This window comes from Pongo pygmaeus, chromosome 2 (genome assembly GCF_028885625.2).
Source record: "Pongo pygmaeus isolate AG05252 chromosome 2, NHGRI_mPonPyg2-v2.0_pri, whole genome shotgun sequence".
Taxonomy (NCBI): Eukaryota; Metazoa; Chordata; class Mammalia; order Primates; family Hominidae; genus Pongo; species Pongo pygmaeus.
The window spans coordinates 53,383,146-53,400,847 of NC_085930.1; the positions used below are offsets into that span (position 1 = coordinate 53,383,146).

General features: G+C 41.6%; 1 protein-coding gene across 1 annotated transcript in view; it reads right to left on the minus strand.

Moving 5' to 3' along the window:
- Positions 1-8,928: 8,928 nt before the first annotated feature.
- The window catches only part of HGD (homogentisate 1,2-dioxygenase), a 54,157-nt gene continuing 45,383 nt past the window's right edge, over positions 8,929-17,702 (minus strand). Inside the window, exons 13-14 of the mRNA XM_054481052.2 lie at positions 13,867-14,048; positions 8,929-9,284 (exon numbers count right to left, since the gene is read on the minus strand). Coding sequence (XP_054337027.1) covers positions 9,135-9,284; positions 13,867-14,048 — 332 coding nt within the window. The 3' untranslated portion in view covers positions 8,929-9,134. The remainder of the gene's footprint in view (positions 9,285-13,866; positions 14,049-17,702) is intronic.

A 17,702-nucleotide genomic window follows, 5' to 3' on the forward strand; every position in this document is an offset into this window, starting at 1 on the left:
GAAACCTTAGCCCCCATACCATAAAACAGGCTTAAAGAAATGAACTGGCTTAGAAAAGGGGAACAATTTTGAGGGTTCGAGATAATAACCTGTATAGGATTGCACCGGTTTAGCTGACCGTTGGTGGCAGGGGGCTATCCTTCTAGTAAAATGAATGTATGGTTTTAGGAAATTACAAAAACCAGTTGTGGCTCTTTTCTTGCTCTTTAGTGGTCCAAAGAGCATTGGTCCAAAGAACATTGGACCAACTATGGCATAAAAGCTCTACATCAGGGAGCAAGACTCCTGGTTGACACTGGGGTTTTTAGTGAAATCTCCTCAGATTGAATGGTCCCAATTCACTAATGCCCAGTCTGAGGAGAGTCAGGAGGGACAAAGCTACTTTTCTGAAGTAGAGAGCTGTCTTAGACTTGGCAAGTCCCCACAGGGTATAACAAGGCAAGCATTAAACGTAATAGTTTGAGGCAAAATAGACTTGGTTATGTTAATAACTAGATGGTCAGCAGTAGAGCGAGGAAAGAAGAAAGAGTAATAGCATAGATGAAAGAGTTAAATTTTCCTTAGCTTTAGTTTGGTAGGGTTTTCCCCTGGGACTATGGCCCATGACTCTGGAGGGGGGTGGCGCTTTCTTGACCCGGGTGTGATGAGTCCATCCCCTTTTCGCTGTATGAACAGCAGTCTCGGTGGTTAGCAGCACAAGGTAGGGTCGTTCTCAGGCTGGCTCAAGTTTTCCTTCTTTCCACTGTTTGATGAGAACGTGATCCTCAGGCTGGTGCTGGTTTACCAGAAATTCTAGGGGTGGTACCTATGCAAAAAGACTTTTAGTTTTAAGGGAAAGGAAAGTGGAAGATAAACCAAGTATATAATTTCTAAGAAATTCTATCTTTTATTTTAAATGTGGGGACATCAGCAGTGGACTTTATAGTCCTTGGTGCCTTCTTACTGAGAAATTTCCTTTAGCTCATATTTTTATTAGTTTTTAGACTAAAGAAAGCCAAACATCATTTTACATTTGACAATGCTTCCTGTATAATTTTTATATCAGATAAGCTAAACTTCACCTTTATATTAGTATTATTCATGTTAAACTTAATTTTAATAAAACCTTGTAGACATATTTATCCAATTTTTAATGTCTGACCATAAGGTAAGATTTTTATAGACTCTTTTTAACCTTTTATAATTTTTGTTAAAGAGCAGGTTAGTGCTTTAAGAAAAACCTGTTGTGGTTTTATTTTAATGTCCAGTTCACAGAAAAACTGGATGATACCCCTTTAACTTTAGCCAATATGTTTACACACAGAATTTCCTTCACAATTAACATTTCAAAACTTGCTTAAATCTTTAAAACAAAATATTTTTTAACCTTTTAATAGGTAAAAATCCACATTCTTATGCCTCCTTAAAATCCTTTTACCAAAGGTATATTTTACTTTCCTTATACACCTTGCACATAAACTGTTTCTTCAATAGTTTTACATTCAGGAGGCCTAATTACTTTTAAACTATACAACACATCTTTCATAAATTCCCTTTTACAGCATTTTTTTCTCACGACTTTCACAGACAATTCTTTGACATGCCTCAACTTTCTGACTTGTTGCAAATATCCCTTTCTTTAAACAACCAGTTAATTTATTTTAGGACAAGATTTTACCATATAACATTCCTTTTTACACAAAGATGATAACCATTCTTTTCCAAAGTAAACTTCCTTCATGTCTGTGGACTAGACTGTCTAAGGCCTCAAGATTAGAAGTTAGGATAATACATGTTACACTGTTAACTTTTAGCAAATTTTACTTTTGTTGAAAACCTTGTAAGTTTGGGATTTCAATTATCCTTTGCTATTAATAAGATCTTGTTTAGTCCAAATTAACTTAGAATTGGTACAGATGGTTCCTTCCTGGTTCTGTAAGTACTTTAAGGCTTGGTTGAGTGCAAACAGCTTCCAATTTGAGCAGACCAATTATTAAGCAATTTTCCTAACTCTACTTCTACAAGAGTTTCCCTATCAATTACTGAATACCAATTGTGTCTTTTACCCTCAGTCACTGGGAAGAACCATCTATTGTTGTCCTGTCCTGAAGGGAGTTCCTCCTAGGTCTGGTCGGACCTTTGTATGGTAATTAACTAAGATTTAGATCCCCTGTTAGGAAACCTGCTGGGTTAAGGGAATTATCAGTGATTAATGTTTAATCATCTTTTTCTAACAGAATAGCCCCATACTTTAAGATTTTTGAGTTAGTAAGCTACCTTTTTGCTTTTTTTTTTTTGACTTAGGATAGTTCCGAACTGGTGAGGTGTGCTCACAATGAGGTTCCCTCTAAAAGTTATTTTTCTACTTCTGCTAGCAAAGCAGTTGCCGCTACAGATTAAATGCTTTTGGGCCATCCGCGGGTTACTGGGTTAAGGATTTTTATTTATTTATTTATTTATTATTATTATTATTATTGAGACGAAGTCTTGCTATGTCGCCCAGGCTGGAGTGCAGTGGTGCAATTTCGGCTCACTGTAAGCTCCACCTCCTAGGTTCACGCCATTGTCCTGCCTCAACCTCCTGAGTAGCTGGGACTACAGGGGCCCGCCACCATGTCTGGCTAATTTTTTGTATTTTTAGTAGAGTTTCACCGTGTTAGCCAGGATGGTCTCGATCTCCTGACCTCATGATCTGCCCACATTGGCCTTCCAAAGTGCCGGGATTACAGGAGTGAGCCACCATGCCCAGCCTAGGATTTTTGACAGGAAGGCTATGGGTTGTCGGTGGCCTCAGTGCTTTTGGGCTACGCCCTTGTTTACACTGACAACAAGGTGGTATTGGAATGTTACAGGGTCTTGGAGAAGACCTTCAATTATCAATCATAGGTTTTAAATTTACCATGGCTTTTAAAGGAATAGGGTACACTGTTTTCTCTTTACTACTTCTGTCTCTCTCTCTCTCTTTTTCTCTTTGACTTTCTGTCTCTCTCTCTCTTTGACTCCCCCTTTGTCTCTGTCTCTTCCTCTCTCTCTCTCTTTCTCTCTCTCTCTTTGACTGCCTGTTTGTCTCTGTCTCTTCCTCTCTCTCTGCCTCTCTTTCTCTCACTCTTTCCCCTCTCTCTTCCTCCCCTTTCCCCTCTCTGTCTCTCTTTCCCCTTGCTTTTTTCTCTCTTTCTCTTTTCTCTCTGTCTCTCTCTTTTCTCTCTCTCTCTCCATCCCCCCTCTCTCTCTCTTTCTCTCTCTCCCTCTTTCCTCTCTGCTGTTCTTTCCCTGCCTCTGCCAGCTGCTTATGCTGCTGTTCTCCAGTCTCCTTCCCTTTCCCCTGGAGGAGGGACTGGCAGGAGTGGAGCTACTCTTTCTTCCCCCAAGAGGAAAGGAAAGGGGAGTTCTGAATATTTTTCTTACTACTGGAGTTTTGTGTGAGGTTCAATCCCCCCCATCAGGATTTCTCACCTCTTTTTGAGGTTCAACCTCCCCCATGGGGATTTCTCATCTCTTTTTGAGGTTCAACCCCCACCATGGGGGATTTCTCACCTCCTTCTGAGGTTCAACCCCCTACTTATGGGGATTTCTCACCTCTTTTAGAGGTTCAGCCCCCCATGGGGATTTTTCACCTCTTTTTGAGGTTCAACTCCCCCATGGGTATTTCTCACCTCTTTTTGAGGTTCAATCCCCCCTTGGGGATTTCTCACCTCTTTTTGAGGTTTAACCCTCCCTCATGGGGATTTCTTACCTCTTTTTGAGGTTCAACCTTCCCATCATGGGGATTTCTCACCTCTTTTTAACCTCCAAGACTTCCCAACTAAGGAATACTTCACTGCCCCCTGTGGCTTTCTTTCCCTAGTCCCAACTAAGGAATGCTTTACTGCCCCTGCAGTTTCTCTCTACTTGGTATGTCCTAACCAAGGAATGATTTACCGCCTCGCAGCTTTTTCCTTAGTCCCGACCACCAAGGAAATACTTTACTGGCTCCTGCGGCTTCTCCTTCCTTGGTCTGTGCACAGAGTCATTGTCTCAGTATGTGAGGATCCTTCAAGCTAGGCTGTGGGCCAGTTTTTTTCTTTTTCCCACGTTGCTGAGAGCTCAGGTTATTCCTTGCACTGGGTGGGTCTTGATTTCTCACCCCTGAGGCCACCACAAGGGGGCGGGGCATGCCTCCTCATGAGAGAAAACCAGAGACTGCCCCCAGAGTGGAATGTAATCCCGGATGAGCCCCCAAATTGTTATAAATAAAGTTTTGGTGCTGCAAAAGAAATAGCACTCGAATATAACATTTTCTTTTTAATTCTCAGCAAGGCAAGTTACTTATATAGAAGGGTGTGCCCTTACAGATGGAGCAATGGTGAACACACACTTGGACAAGGAAGGGGAAGGGGTTCTTATCCCTGACGCATGTGGCCCCTGCTGCTGTGTCGTTCCCCTATTGGCTAGGGTTAGACCACACAGGCTAAACTAATTCTGATTGGCTAATTTAAACAGACTGAAGGGGTGAGTGGTTTGTTGGGAAAAATGGTTATGACAGAGCATGTAATCAGAATGAGTCAGGGTGGAGTAGATAATCGGAATGAGTCAGGGTGGAGCAGGTAATGAAAAAAGGTTGCTTTATGAGAAAGTTAAGTTTAAAAGTAGAAGGCAAAGAATTGAACATACTGACATATTCATTCTTTGAAAAGAAATTTAGAACTCATATCTAACACTGCCCTGAAGGGCAATCCCTCACTCTATACCTCAGCTCATCCCATTATGTTACTCAAATGTTGGGAGCCTTAGGGATTTTTCACCTCCTTTCTGTACACCTTAAGAAACCCTGATATGGTTGGGCCTGGTGGCACATGCCTGTAGTCCCAGCTGCTTGGGAGGCTGAGGCAGGAGGATTGTTTGAGCCCAGAAATTTGAGGCTAGCCTGGGCAACATAGTGAGACCCCTGTCCCTGAAAAATAAATAAAACAAAACCAGTCCCTGATTTGGACCAGGATCTGAGGTTGGAAATAGAGGGTGTTTTGGATACTGATTTGAAATTCCTAAAACAATGGTCCTCATCCTTGCCTGTGCATTGGAATCACCTGAGGAGTTTCAAAAAAAGTATCATATTTGGGTCTCATCCCTAGTGTTTCTATTTGGTTGATCTGAGGCATGCTCTGGGCACTGTGAGTTATGGAGTTGTCAAAAGATCCAATGCACAGACGAACTTGAGAACCATTGTTTCTAGAGGAGCGTTTCTGAACGTGGTTCTTTGTGGTGGGAGATTGTCCTGTGCATTGTGGAATGTTTATCAGAATCTCTAGACTTTACTGACTAGATGCCAGGAGCACCCTCCCCAGTTGTGACAACAAAAAATGTCTCTAGACTTTGCCAGATGTCTTGGGGTGGGAAGGACAAAACTGCTTCTGTTGAGCACCATTAGTTCTGAGCCATTGCTAGTAGTCTGGGCTGTGAAAGACATCTCTTAGAAAGAAAGAAAGAAAGAAGGTGGCTGTTATTGCACCTTTCCCTAACCAAAAATATATATATATATATATAAAGATGCCAAGGGGATCTGGCAGAAAATTCTCCTGTCATTAGAAGAAATCTAATCAGGGTGCTTTCTGTTCTTTAAGGTTTTCTATTTCTAAGCAAAGAGATGGCATATTTCTTGGGGAGCATGGTAGAGGAAGGCATCTTAGAAAACGGAATTAAGAAAATGATACAGGAAACTTTCTAGCTGATCTGAGGCACAACAAAAGGAAATGAAATCTTTTTATAATTAGTATGAACAGTCTGGCTTGGATGAAATCTTGCCTCCAGCTAAGGAGCTGCAGCCAGCAGTGGCGTGACAAAGTAACAGGGCTTGGGTGCTAAGTGGATGTCAACCAGGAATGTTGCATTAGCCCTAGGAAGGCTTTGCCACAAAATTGAGAGTAGAGTGAGCTGAAATGGGTGAGAGTTTATATATGTGTATAAGAATAGTGTTAGAATGAACTCATAAGGGGAAGGCTGGGGTTTGTGAATGAAATATTTCGGTGGTTGTCTTAGTCACTGGTTGAGAGAAGAGTCCAGGAAGTACCCTAGGAGAGTGGGGAACTTAGAGGGAAGGGAAGGATGTGAATAATGGGTGCATTATCAAGAAGTTGCCATGTGGGCACTTGGAGCAGAATTCCTCTGGGAGCTGCAGAGAGCCAGGGCAGAACACAAACCTCAGAGGTATGAGGTGACAGAGCTGCTGTATTAATCCACTAATTCCTATTTGTCATGGGTTAAAGGCTACATCCAAGACCATTCATTCCTAAGCACTTTGGCTGAGTTCTGGTTTTGGCTTCAGGCAGAGTTGCCAGTGCTGGCAATTGAAAGCAGCCAGTTGGCACTGAATGGTGATTGCTGATGGGATGTAGGTAAGCCACTGGCAGCCTCTGCTACAGTGGTCAATTTTTAAACTTATTTTAAAGTACTGACTTCTTTACTAGTTAATGTTTAATTTTTAATAAACTTTTTTTGTATGAAAGAATATCGGGGCCAAGCATGGTGGCTCACACCTGTAATCCAAGCACTTTGGGAGGCCAAGGTGGGAGGATAGGTTGAGCCTAGGAGTTCAAGGCCAGCCAGGGAAACATGGCAAGACCTCATCTCTACAAAAAATAAAAAATCAGCTGGGTGTAGTGGTGTGAGCCTATAGTCTCAGTTACTCAGTACTGAGGGTGGGAGGGTCGCTTGAGCCCGGGAGGTTGAGGCTGTAGTGAGCTGCGATTGTGCCACCACACTCCAGCCTGGGTGACAGAGTGAGACCCTGCCTCAAAAAAAAAAAAAAAAAAAAAAGAGTATCAACCTCCGTCAGACTTAAAGATATCTTCACCTTAGTTTTTGAGACCATGAAATATCATTGCCAGAAACCTAGCAGTCATCCCAGCCCTGTCCTTAACTCTTCTTTGAGTCACCCATTACATTCAATCCACCAAGTCATTTCAGGTCTACTCTAAAACATTCTGGAATTTATCCACTTCTGTCTCTGCTGCTACCTCATTAGTTCAGGACAAGGTTTATTTTTGCTTGGACTATCGCAATAGCTTCCTCTTGGGCACCCCACATTCACTCCTCTTTCAGGCACTTGAACCCATGAGGCTTTTTCTTAAAATGCTTCTCCCACTTCCACCTCTCCCCATCCCCACTCTTCCAATGACTTGCTCCTTCCTATCCTTTAGGTCTAGTTAAAGTCGCATCTTCACTGAAGATCTTCCTTCCTCAGAAGAAAGAGCTCTCTTAGCTCATACCACTTGTTATTCCATATCAATCCCTGTTTGATTTCTTCTCAGCACGTTCCACAGTTTGTAATAATTTTGTTTATTTTGTTGTCTCCCTCTCTTTATTTTATTATTATCTTTTTTTGAGACAGAGTCTTGCTCTGTCAACCAGGCTGGAGTGCAGTGGTGTGATCTTGGCTCACTGCAACATCTGCCACCAGGGTTCAAGCATTTCTCATGCCTCAGCCCCCAAGTAACTGGGATTACAGACATGTGCCACCACGCCCGGCTAATTTTTGTATTTTTAGTAGAGATGGGGTTTCGCCATTTTGGGCACGTTGGTCTTGAACTCTTGGCCTCAGGCAATTTGCCCGCTTTGGCCTCTCAAAGTGCTGGGATTATAGGCGTGAGCCACGGCACTTGAACTCCCTCTATTTATTTATTTATTTATTTTATTTGCTATCTCTCCAGGGGGAAGTCATGTCATCTCCCTCTCTATAATGTAACCTTGGTAGGGGCAGGACCATGCCTATCTCCTTGACCACTTACCCCTAGTAGGATTGCCAAATTTAGCAAATAAAAATACAGGATACCCACTTAAATTAGAATTTCAGGTAATCCATTAATAATTTTTTAACATAAGAATGTCCAAGTATTGCACAGGGCATACTTACACTAAAAACTATTTGTGGTTTGTCTGAAATTTAAATTTAACTGGGCCTCGTATATTTTATCTGGCAATCCTAGTCCTTAGGCCCTGACACATAGCTGACTCTCACTACATCTTACTGAATGAAAATTTGGTAGCAGCATATCAAAATTGCTACTATGGCAACAAAGCTGGGGAAATGTGCTAAAAGTACAGAACTGAAGTAGTGAAAAACATCATTTTACGTCATATTTCTGTTCAGATTTGCCTGTCTTTTCATACCGGGAGACTCTAATCAACTCACATCCAAAGTCTTGGGCAGCCCAGCACTCTGGGAGGGATGCTGACCATAGGAAGGGAACTGGTAGGTACTGCTTTTCACACAGTGGAAATTTTTGTCATGGCCTTGTACTCGGGCCTTGATTTTCTTTGGCCCTTATCTCTCCAGACTGTGAGCTCCTTAAGGGGAGAGCCTGCTTCTTTTTATTCAACCCTTCATCCCCAGCATCTTCGTCTATAGCTGGTAGTAAGGACTCAATGTGTGGTTACTGAATGGATTGATAACTGAGTGAAGGGTAGGGTAACTAACTGTCCTGGTTTGACCAGGACTGAGGGGTTTCCTGGGATGTGGGTCTTTCAGTGAAAAAATTGATATAGTCCTGCACAAACTGGGACAGTTGGTCACCCCAAGAAAATGAGTGATTCTCACTTCTTGGTGGCTGGTGTTCTTCTCCAGTATCATCATATTGGCTGCTACGTGACTACCAAGATTAGACAGCCTATTGGCCTGGTTCGTCATCGATTGAAAGCTGGATATTTGGAGCACTCATGATCCCCTAAATTTCCCCATGTCTGGATTGGCTCCTAAGAGCTTTGCCATACCTCCAGTCTCAGCTCATGGTCTTAATATTTGGCTTTATGGCCTGGTCTTGTGATATCTAGTATATGCCTGGACTTGTGCTCCTAGAATGAAGGCCTTCAGGCCAACCACAAGAGAAAGGGCCCTGGGCCTTGGTTCAATCTTAGCAAGACTGACCTGACCTGCCAGGTTTGTCTCATCAAGACTTGATTATGACCAATCACTACGTCCACAGAACACCAGCAAGTTTATTGAGTAATTAAGGTGACAGCCATAGAACTTTGCAAATGCATTTCCACAAAAGTTCTGAGTTACTTGACTATGAAAAGTGAGTTTTCATTTTAACCAACCCCCTCCTCCAATACTACCAGAAAGCATGAGATTTTGAAGAAACCTTCACAAATCGACTCTTAATTATGGTAGCAATGTTTCAGTCTCAATTAGGTTCTGCTGGGTTCCTGAAGTTGGGAGTGAAGTGGCTCTTGAGTGGCTCCCAGCACTTGTGGTAGTTCTCATCCAAACACCTGGAGGCCTTGAGTCCCCACTTTGTGACCGCCAGACTTAAAGATGATTCAAACATAAATGCCTGGAGGAAGTGAGGATGGGGATGAGAAAAAAGAGGTGATATAGATAATAAACACATTTGATTAGATGTCAACAGAAGGTATGGGTAGGCGAAATCTTCCAATAACAAATCAAAGATTTGTGTGCTAGAGTGGTGAGGAGAGCAGGCTCAAGCCCTGAGTTGTGGCTCTGGTCCTACCATTTGTAAGCTGGTGAGACCTGGTACAAGACCCTTAACTTCTCAGGGCCTCAAGTTTCATTCTGTAAAATAAAATTCAGCCCTTAAGCTTCAAATTATCTTCATGGTATTGTGGAACTAAGTCTGCTAGATCCAAGGGCAGACATGGGAGAATCCTGGGAATATCCATCTTCTGAGGGCCTTCACTTACTGTGGCTATGTCCTTGTGAGGAAGGGAATACTTCCCATTTTGCAGAGGAGGAATTAAGGCTAAGAGCTGGGAAACGACTTGGTTAAGTTGACAAGTCATGGCAGAACTGGGATTTGAGCCTGTCTTTTCAGGACTTTGACCAAGAGATGGGCTGGGAAAAGGGAAAAAGGGAGTGGGGAGGAGAGGGAGGTGAAGGAAATGGCAGGAATGGCTGTAGCAATTTTAGAAGTCATATCTCAGAAGTGTCTGAATGGTGGATGTTGCACTGTCAGGAGGTTTTTGTCCACAACAGAAAGAATATGCAAATACTCTGTGCATCTTAGACATTACAGCTTCATCAATTGCTGAGTTTTCTTATCCACTGTGGCTTTAAAAACAAAACAAAACAAAACCCCAAAACCAAACCCTACAATTCATATATGCTCACATTTGGAAATTTGTAAAATACAGACAGGCAAAAGGAAAATAATAGAATTATCTTGTGCCACAACCCAAAGCACTCACATTAATGTTTGGGCTCTAATATACATTAACTTATTTTTGCCTAAAACAATGGATATGAGTATCCCTGCCTGACTTCCTGTGACAGGCTTGATGGGAAGACTGGATGAGGTCATATGGAAGTGCTATGCAAGTTATACAGCGCTATTCAAGATGCAGAAAAGGCTTTCAATAAAACTTACTATATCTTCAAGTTAAAAACTCTCAATAAACTAGGCATTGAAGGAACACATCACAGAATAATAAGAGCCACCTATGACAAACCTACAGCCAACATCATACTGAATGGGGAAAAGCTGGAAGCATTCCCTTTGAAAACCAGCATAAGACAAGGATGCTCTCTCTCACCACTCCTATTCAATGTAGTCTTAGAAGTCGTGGCAAAGAGTAATCAGGCAATAGAAAGAAATAAAGTGCATCCAAATAAGAAGAGAAGAAGTCAACCTATCCTTGTTTGCAGATGACCTGATTCTATATCTAGAAAATACCATAGTCTTGGCCCAAAAGCTCCTTCAACCAATAAACAACTTACAGCGAAGTTTCATGATACAAAATCAATGTACAAAAATCACTAGCATTGCTATACACCAACAACAGTCAAGCTGAAAACCAAATCAGGAATGCAATCCCATTCACAACTGCCACAAGAAGAATAAAATACCTAGGAATACCCCTAACCAGAAAGGTGAAAGGTCTCTACAATGAGAATTACAAAACACTGCTCAAAGAAATCAGAGAAGACACAAACAAATGGAAAAACTTTCCATGCTCATGGGTAGGAAGAATCAATATCATTAAGATGACCATACTATCCAAAACAATGTAAGGATTCAATGCTGTTCATATAAAAATACCAATGACATTCTTCACAGAACTAGGAAAGACTATTTTAAAATTCATATGGAACCAAAAAAGAGCCCAAATACCCAAGGCTATCCTAAGCAAAAAGAACAAAGCAGGAGGCATCATGCTACCCAACTTCAAAGTATACTACAAGGCTACAGTAACCAAAACAGCATGGTAATGATACAGAAACAGGCACATAGACCAACAGAACAGAATAGAGAGCCCAGAAATAAGGCCACACACCTATAACCATCTGATTTTCAATGAAGCTGACAAAAACAAGCAATGGGGAAAGGACTATCTATTCAATAAATGGTGCTGGGACAACTGGCTAGTCATATGCAGAAGATTTAAACTGGACCCCTTCCATACACCATATACAAAAACCAATTCATGATGGATTAAGGACTTAAATGTCAAACCCAAAACTATAAAAACTCTGGAAGATGACCTAGGCAATACCATTCAGGACATAGGCATGGGCAAAGATTTCATGACAAAAACATCTAAAGCAATTGGCAACAAAAGAAAAATTGACAAATGGGATCTAATTAAATTTAAGAGCTATACACACACACACACACACACACACACACACACACACATAATGGAATACTATGCAGCCATAAAAAAGAACAAGATCATGTGTTTCTCAGGAACATGATGGAGCTGGAGGCCATTATCCTTAGCAAACTAAGAGGAACAGAAAACCAAATATTGTATGTTCTCACTTCTAAATGGGAGCTAAATGATGAGAACTCGTGGACACAATGAGGGGGACAACAGACACTGATGCCTACTTGAGAATAGAGGGTGGGAGGAGGGAGAGAATCAGAAAAAATAACTATTGGGTACTATTTAGTGCCCGAGTGATGAAATAATCTGTATAATAAACCCCTGTGACATCAGTTTACCTATATAACAAATCTGCACATGTACCCCTGAACCTCAAATAAAAGTTAAAAATAAATAAAGAAATAAAAGAAAAAAATGAATAAGACCTAGCATTTGATAGCATAACAGGGTGACTATAGTCAATAAAAATTTAATTGCACATTTTAAAATAACTGAAAGAATATAATTGGATTGTTTGTAACACAAAGGATAAATGCTTGAGGTAATGGATACCCCATTTATCTTGATGTGATTATTACATATCATATGCCTGTATCATAATATCTCATGTACCCTGTAAATATACATACTTATTATGTACCCATAAAAATAATAAATAATATGTAATAAAGATGTTTAAAAAGCACTATTCACATACAAGGATCATTATGGCCATTCCTATTGTCTCTTTGCTGACTGCTTCTTAAAAGCCTCTCCATTTGGCTGGATTAACAAAAGCCCCATCCCAGCTGACTTTGAAGATGGTATTGTACCAAGTTAATCACTCCAAACAAGAATAAGGATAAGGCATGTAGATAGACCTGGGTTTGAATTATATAATGGGAAATGGTGAGGACGACCGAAAGTTAGGTCTAGGTAAGATGTTGGACCCTCCGCCATCAGGTATTCTGGCTCCTTGATACCCAGGGTCTCCCATCCTAATAGGAGAGCTCTTTCTCACTAGTAATTCAAAGCATTGCTCCTCATAGAAATAACCGTGTCCTACGCCTCACTGTTGTAAAACACAGCTCCCTCATAACATTGACCACCCAAAGCCAAATTGGGGACCAAAGGTTATTGAGTGGCAACTCTGGAATAGCCTCCAGGAATGCACTTCCAGGAGACTTCAGAGGTAATAGCTTAACTGAGACTGCCAGACTGCATCTCTTTGAGATGTAGGGGTTCTACAGAAACTCCATAGAGGCCCTTGAAAGGGGAAATAGAGCCAAAGCAAGCAAATGGGACTCTGTACACCCTCCTTTTGCAAAGGAGCTCCACGAACTCTGGCTCCAGCGTTGGGACTGAAAGCAAACTGTAGTGGACAGATGGACAGATAATGCTCACTGCTTAGGGTAGTTTGCAAGCATGAAGCAGGCAGGTCTGGGCTATAGATTTTAAACCAGGTAGCATTGAAGGCATTTATTTTAAAAAGTAAAGCAAATTTGCATGTGATTTAGCATAAAATTACTCCCTGTGGACCATAAACTCTACCTCGAAGAATGCAAAAATAAACTAAAATCAAGCACCGCAGCCAACTGCAATTGTGTTCAGCCTCAATGTTTACAGCCTGACACAGGAGGAATACAAAACAGGTTTTAAATCCCATCAGTTGCATCCATGCCAAAGCAGAGCAAAGGAAAATGCAAAAAACAGCTTAGAATTGCTTCTCACAAGCCCTGACTATAGTGAGGCAAGGGCTTTTTGACTCTCCTTGGCTTGAAACATGTGCTAAAGGTGAGATCCTGCCTCCGCTACTACTGTGGCCCTGGAGGATTACTTCAAAAAGCAGAAGACTCCGAGACATAGCATGTGCCCAGGGCTGCATATGGATACAGGAAGAGGCTTCACACAGTGTTAATAATATTCCCTTACATTTGAATAGTGTTGGACAGTCTGTTAGGTTAACTCATAGCCATCTGCTGGGTTGGATACTATACCCATTTTATAGATGGGGAAAATGAAGCACAGAGAAGCTAAGTGAGTTGTTCAAGATCCCATAGGAACTAAGAGATGGGACTTGAACTCAGAACCCAGGTCTGACTCCAAGTCCAAAGATCTTTCTACACCACCACAACAGAAGTCTAGTATATACACAAGGATGTGTGTATATAAATGTAAACATACTTATGCAGTCATTAACTCACCCCCTTTTGACTCTTCGTCTGTGACTTTGGAGAAATGAAAAATAGCCACCCCTCTCAGCAAGGGTGGGGAGTTCAGAGGCCGCTGGAATCTGGCAGTTAACATACTTACCATGGTGCCATCGGCAATCCTCTCAGGTGCCAGCTTGGCCTTGCTGGCCTTCTCAAAGCAGTCAGCATCAGGTCCATGGGGGGTCATTGTGCTGTGCAGACTGCCTCCCCCTGGCAGGAACCCACCTTGCTTTGCCTCATAGTGACCTCGGATGAGTCCCATGAACTCACTCATGCAGTTCCCTGGGAAGGTTGAAGCAGCATTATTTTTATTATCCAAGGCAAGACCAGTAAAACACAAAGACCCCTTAAACATTATTTCTGCAGAATTCCAAGAACACAGGAGAAACTAATAAATCGTATAGGATTAATAAAGAATGTGGATTGACAGAAGAACAATCATAAAACATTCATATTGGCATTCTTGGCAGGCACAGCTCTACTCCATGGCCATGTGGATTATCAGAGGTCTCAAGTTCCACTCTCTGACAGGAATCAGGCTAGATCTAAAGAAAATCAGGGCCCAGAGAAGATAATAATAATTAAAATGCTAGTCATAATAGAGAGTGAATGTACTCTATCATCTAAGCTTACGAGCCCTGTATCAAAGTTATCTTATTTCCCAGATCATAACCCTTTCCCAAGTAGCTCCACTGTAGGACACAGCAACACCATATTTCTAATACCCAATCTAGAAGGCTTAGATTGAGGGTGTGTGGTTTTGATGGATGATGATGTAATGAAAAGAACCCCAGACTTAAAGTCCATTATCAAATGATAATCTGTGTGAAAGAATCTTGGTATGTGTATAAAACAGACCATAAATGCTATTTATTATAACATATTATCTTCTATAGATGAATCTGTTATCCTTTTGTTTTTCTGTTCTCCAGAATGTCTGTTGGATTTATTTTTATTTTTTCTAGTTCCATTGATACCCTATTCATAGAGTCCTAAATCTTAAAATTGGAAGGGATCCTTACTTCTACTCAATGTAGAAGAAATTTCTATATCTTTCCTGACTGATTACCTCCTGGGCTCTGCCTGGATGTGAATGGAAGCTCTCCACTCTACAAAACATATCATATTATTGAAGAGCTCTGTGTTTAAGAAAGTTCTTATATTAAATGGAAATTTGCTTTTATATGAGTTAAATTCATTGGTCCTAGCTGTGTTTTCTAGAGTCACACAAAATTTAACAAAAATCACCATGCTTCCACTCTTCCAATCTTATGCTTCTATTGAAATAAAGCTCTTTATTAGAGTAGCAATACAATAGAGCAGGAATTAAAGAAATATAACACCTGGGCAAATTTAAGTGCCTTTGCATCTCAAACCACACATCTACTTACCCATTCATTCATCTGTCCTTTTCTCACTTCACCCATCTGCCCATCCAGTTAGCCAGCACATATAATTAGATACTGTGCTGGGTACCGTGAGACAGAGATGAATAAGAAATAGCTTTTAAAGCTACTTAAAAAAGAAATAATTAACAACAACAACAACATAGCCTTTAAAGCTATTCATAGTCTGTCCTGTGAGAGTACTGAGTGCAAACCAAGGACGGAACAGAGAGGTGTGGCAGTGGCAACCCTTACAAAATCAAACACTGGACATGATACATGCCTGCCCTTCTTGCTTACATGTGCAGTATAACCAAGTGCCAAATGCTTTTATAATTGACTAAGTAGCCACACCCACCCTGCTCAGAAACAGAAAGCTACTGCAGGCCCCTACAAAGTGAGTGAGAGTGTGTGAGCTCCTGCTGAAGAGGTAAGACCCAGATCATAGCTCTACTTGTTTCTCTATGAAGTGGAAATACAGAAAAAGAAGCAAATGTAAGCATAAAGTGTCTACGTTTTAAAAACAGTTCAGCTCATGACTTAAATTTGGTGTCAAGCTCCTTGCTCTAGTATGTGTCCTCAGGGTCACCTTCATGGCTTAATTTTAAGAAGAAAGCAAAATAGAATTCAGCTTTGATCTGAATATGAATTTAGATAGCAGTGAGCTTGGTGATGACATTTCTATATCATTTTCTATATTTCAAAGGACAGTGGGAGGATAGACCTTGCCTTTCTGATTAAAGCTGAATCTAGGCCGGGCGCGGTGGCTCACGCCTGTAATCCCAGCTTTTTGGGAGGCCGAGGCAGGTGGATCACGAGGTCAAGAGATCGAGACCATCCTGGCCAACATGGTGAAACCCCGTCTCTACTAAAAATACAAAAAATTAGCCAGGCGTGGTAGCGGGCGCCTGTAGTCCCAGCTACTCAGGAGGCTGAGGCAGGAGAATGGCATGAACCCGGGAGGCAGAGCTTGCAGTGAGCCGAGATGGCGCCACTGCACTCCAGCCTGGGCGACAGAGCGAGACTCCGTCTCAAAAAAAAAAAAGCTGAATCTAGTTGACTAAGGCACTAGTCAACTTCTGGAGTTGCCTCCAGATGACTTCTGGAGGCAATATTTCTATAGAAATAATTCTCCGTTTTCTCTTATAATAAAGTCACATCAAAGCAGCAAAGATTTTGAGTATTGCCAAGGCAATATTTTTAATATCTCTGGAAAACTCATTTCTAATCTGGGGTTCTGTGGTTTTTTCCAATGAACTCAGGGTACCCATACCTTTATAAGATCTATCCTGGGGCCAAATTTACTTTGAGAGTCATTAAAAAACTATAGGAGGCATCTCTCAAGGTTATTTGTGTCAGCAAGTCTGAACTACAAATAAAAATTAAGGAGTGGGTTGAGACCCTATAGCACAGTAGCAAACTTGTCTAAATCAGATGATTCTATTATTCCTCCACCTAGGGATGGGGACACGCCCTAGGCCAGTATTTCTCAACAAGAAGTCTGTAAACCTCCTTCATCAGAATCCCCTGACTTGCCAGTGAAAAATGTAGATTCTGGCCAGCCACGGTGGCTCATGCCTGTAATCCCAGCACTTTGGGAAGTCAAGACAGGTGGATTGCTTGAGTTTAGGAGTTCAAGACCAGCCTGGGCAACACGGCGAGACCCCGTCTGTACTAAAAATACAAAAAAAAAAAAAAAAAAAAAGCCAGGTGTGGTGGTGTACACCTGTGGTCCAAGCTACTCAGGAGACTGAGTGGGGAGGATCACTTGAGCCTGGGGGGTAGAGGTTGCAGTGAGCTGAGATTGTGCCACCTGCACTCCAGCCTGCGTGACAGAGCGAGACCCTGTCTCAAAAAAAAGGCAGATTCAGCATCACTTGTGGGAACTTGTTAAAAATGCAAATTCTTAGGTCCTATCCCAGACCTACTGAAGCAGAAATTCTGAGGATGGAGCCCAGTAATCTGTGTTTTAATAAACCTTCCAGCTGACTCTGACACATGGTAAAATGTAAGAACCACTACAGGCACACAGAGTAACCTCAATACAAGAACAAGAGTGAAATGGTGAATTATTAAGTAGTAGCATGCGAAGTACAGACTATCAGCCAGGGCAATTTTCTCTCCTTGACAACAGGTCCTCTAGGTCACTAACTTCCAGGAGGAGAAAAGTTAGAGTCTTTAGTAGGCTTGACAGTTTTTAGAAATGACTTATGATGCTATTCACAAAATAGCTGGTGTCTTTGCAGTGGTAACTGATTGTTTTCTTTTCTCTACCATGATGGTGTCATCTGAAAAGGGGGATGCTGGCATTTGACCATGGAGTGGCTTACGTCCATCCTGAGGGCCTTCATTCCTGATGCTATAAAATAGCTAAATTGGCCATTCAGTGCACTGTTGTGTTCTGTTGAGCCCTGACACCTGGGAACTGGTATATATAGAGAGGGACCTATTATAAACAGAAGGCCCTGGAGTTTACTACAGAAAGGAATTTGTTTTCTAGAATGTTCCAGGTGGAATGCCTCTTACAGTCTTTCCAGAACTCTGTGTACAA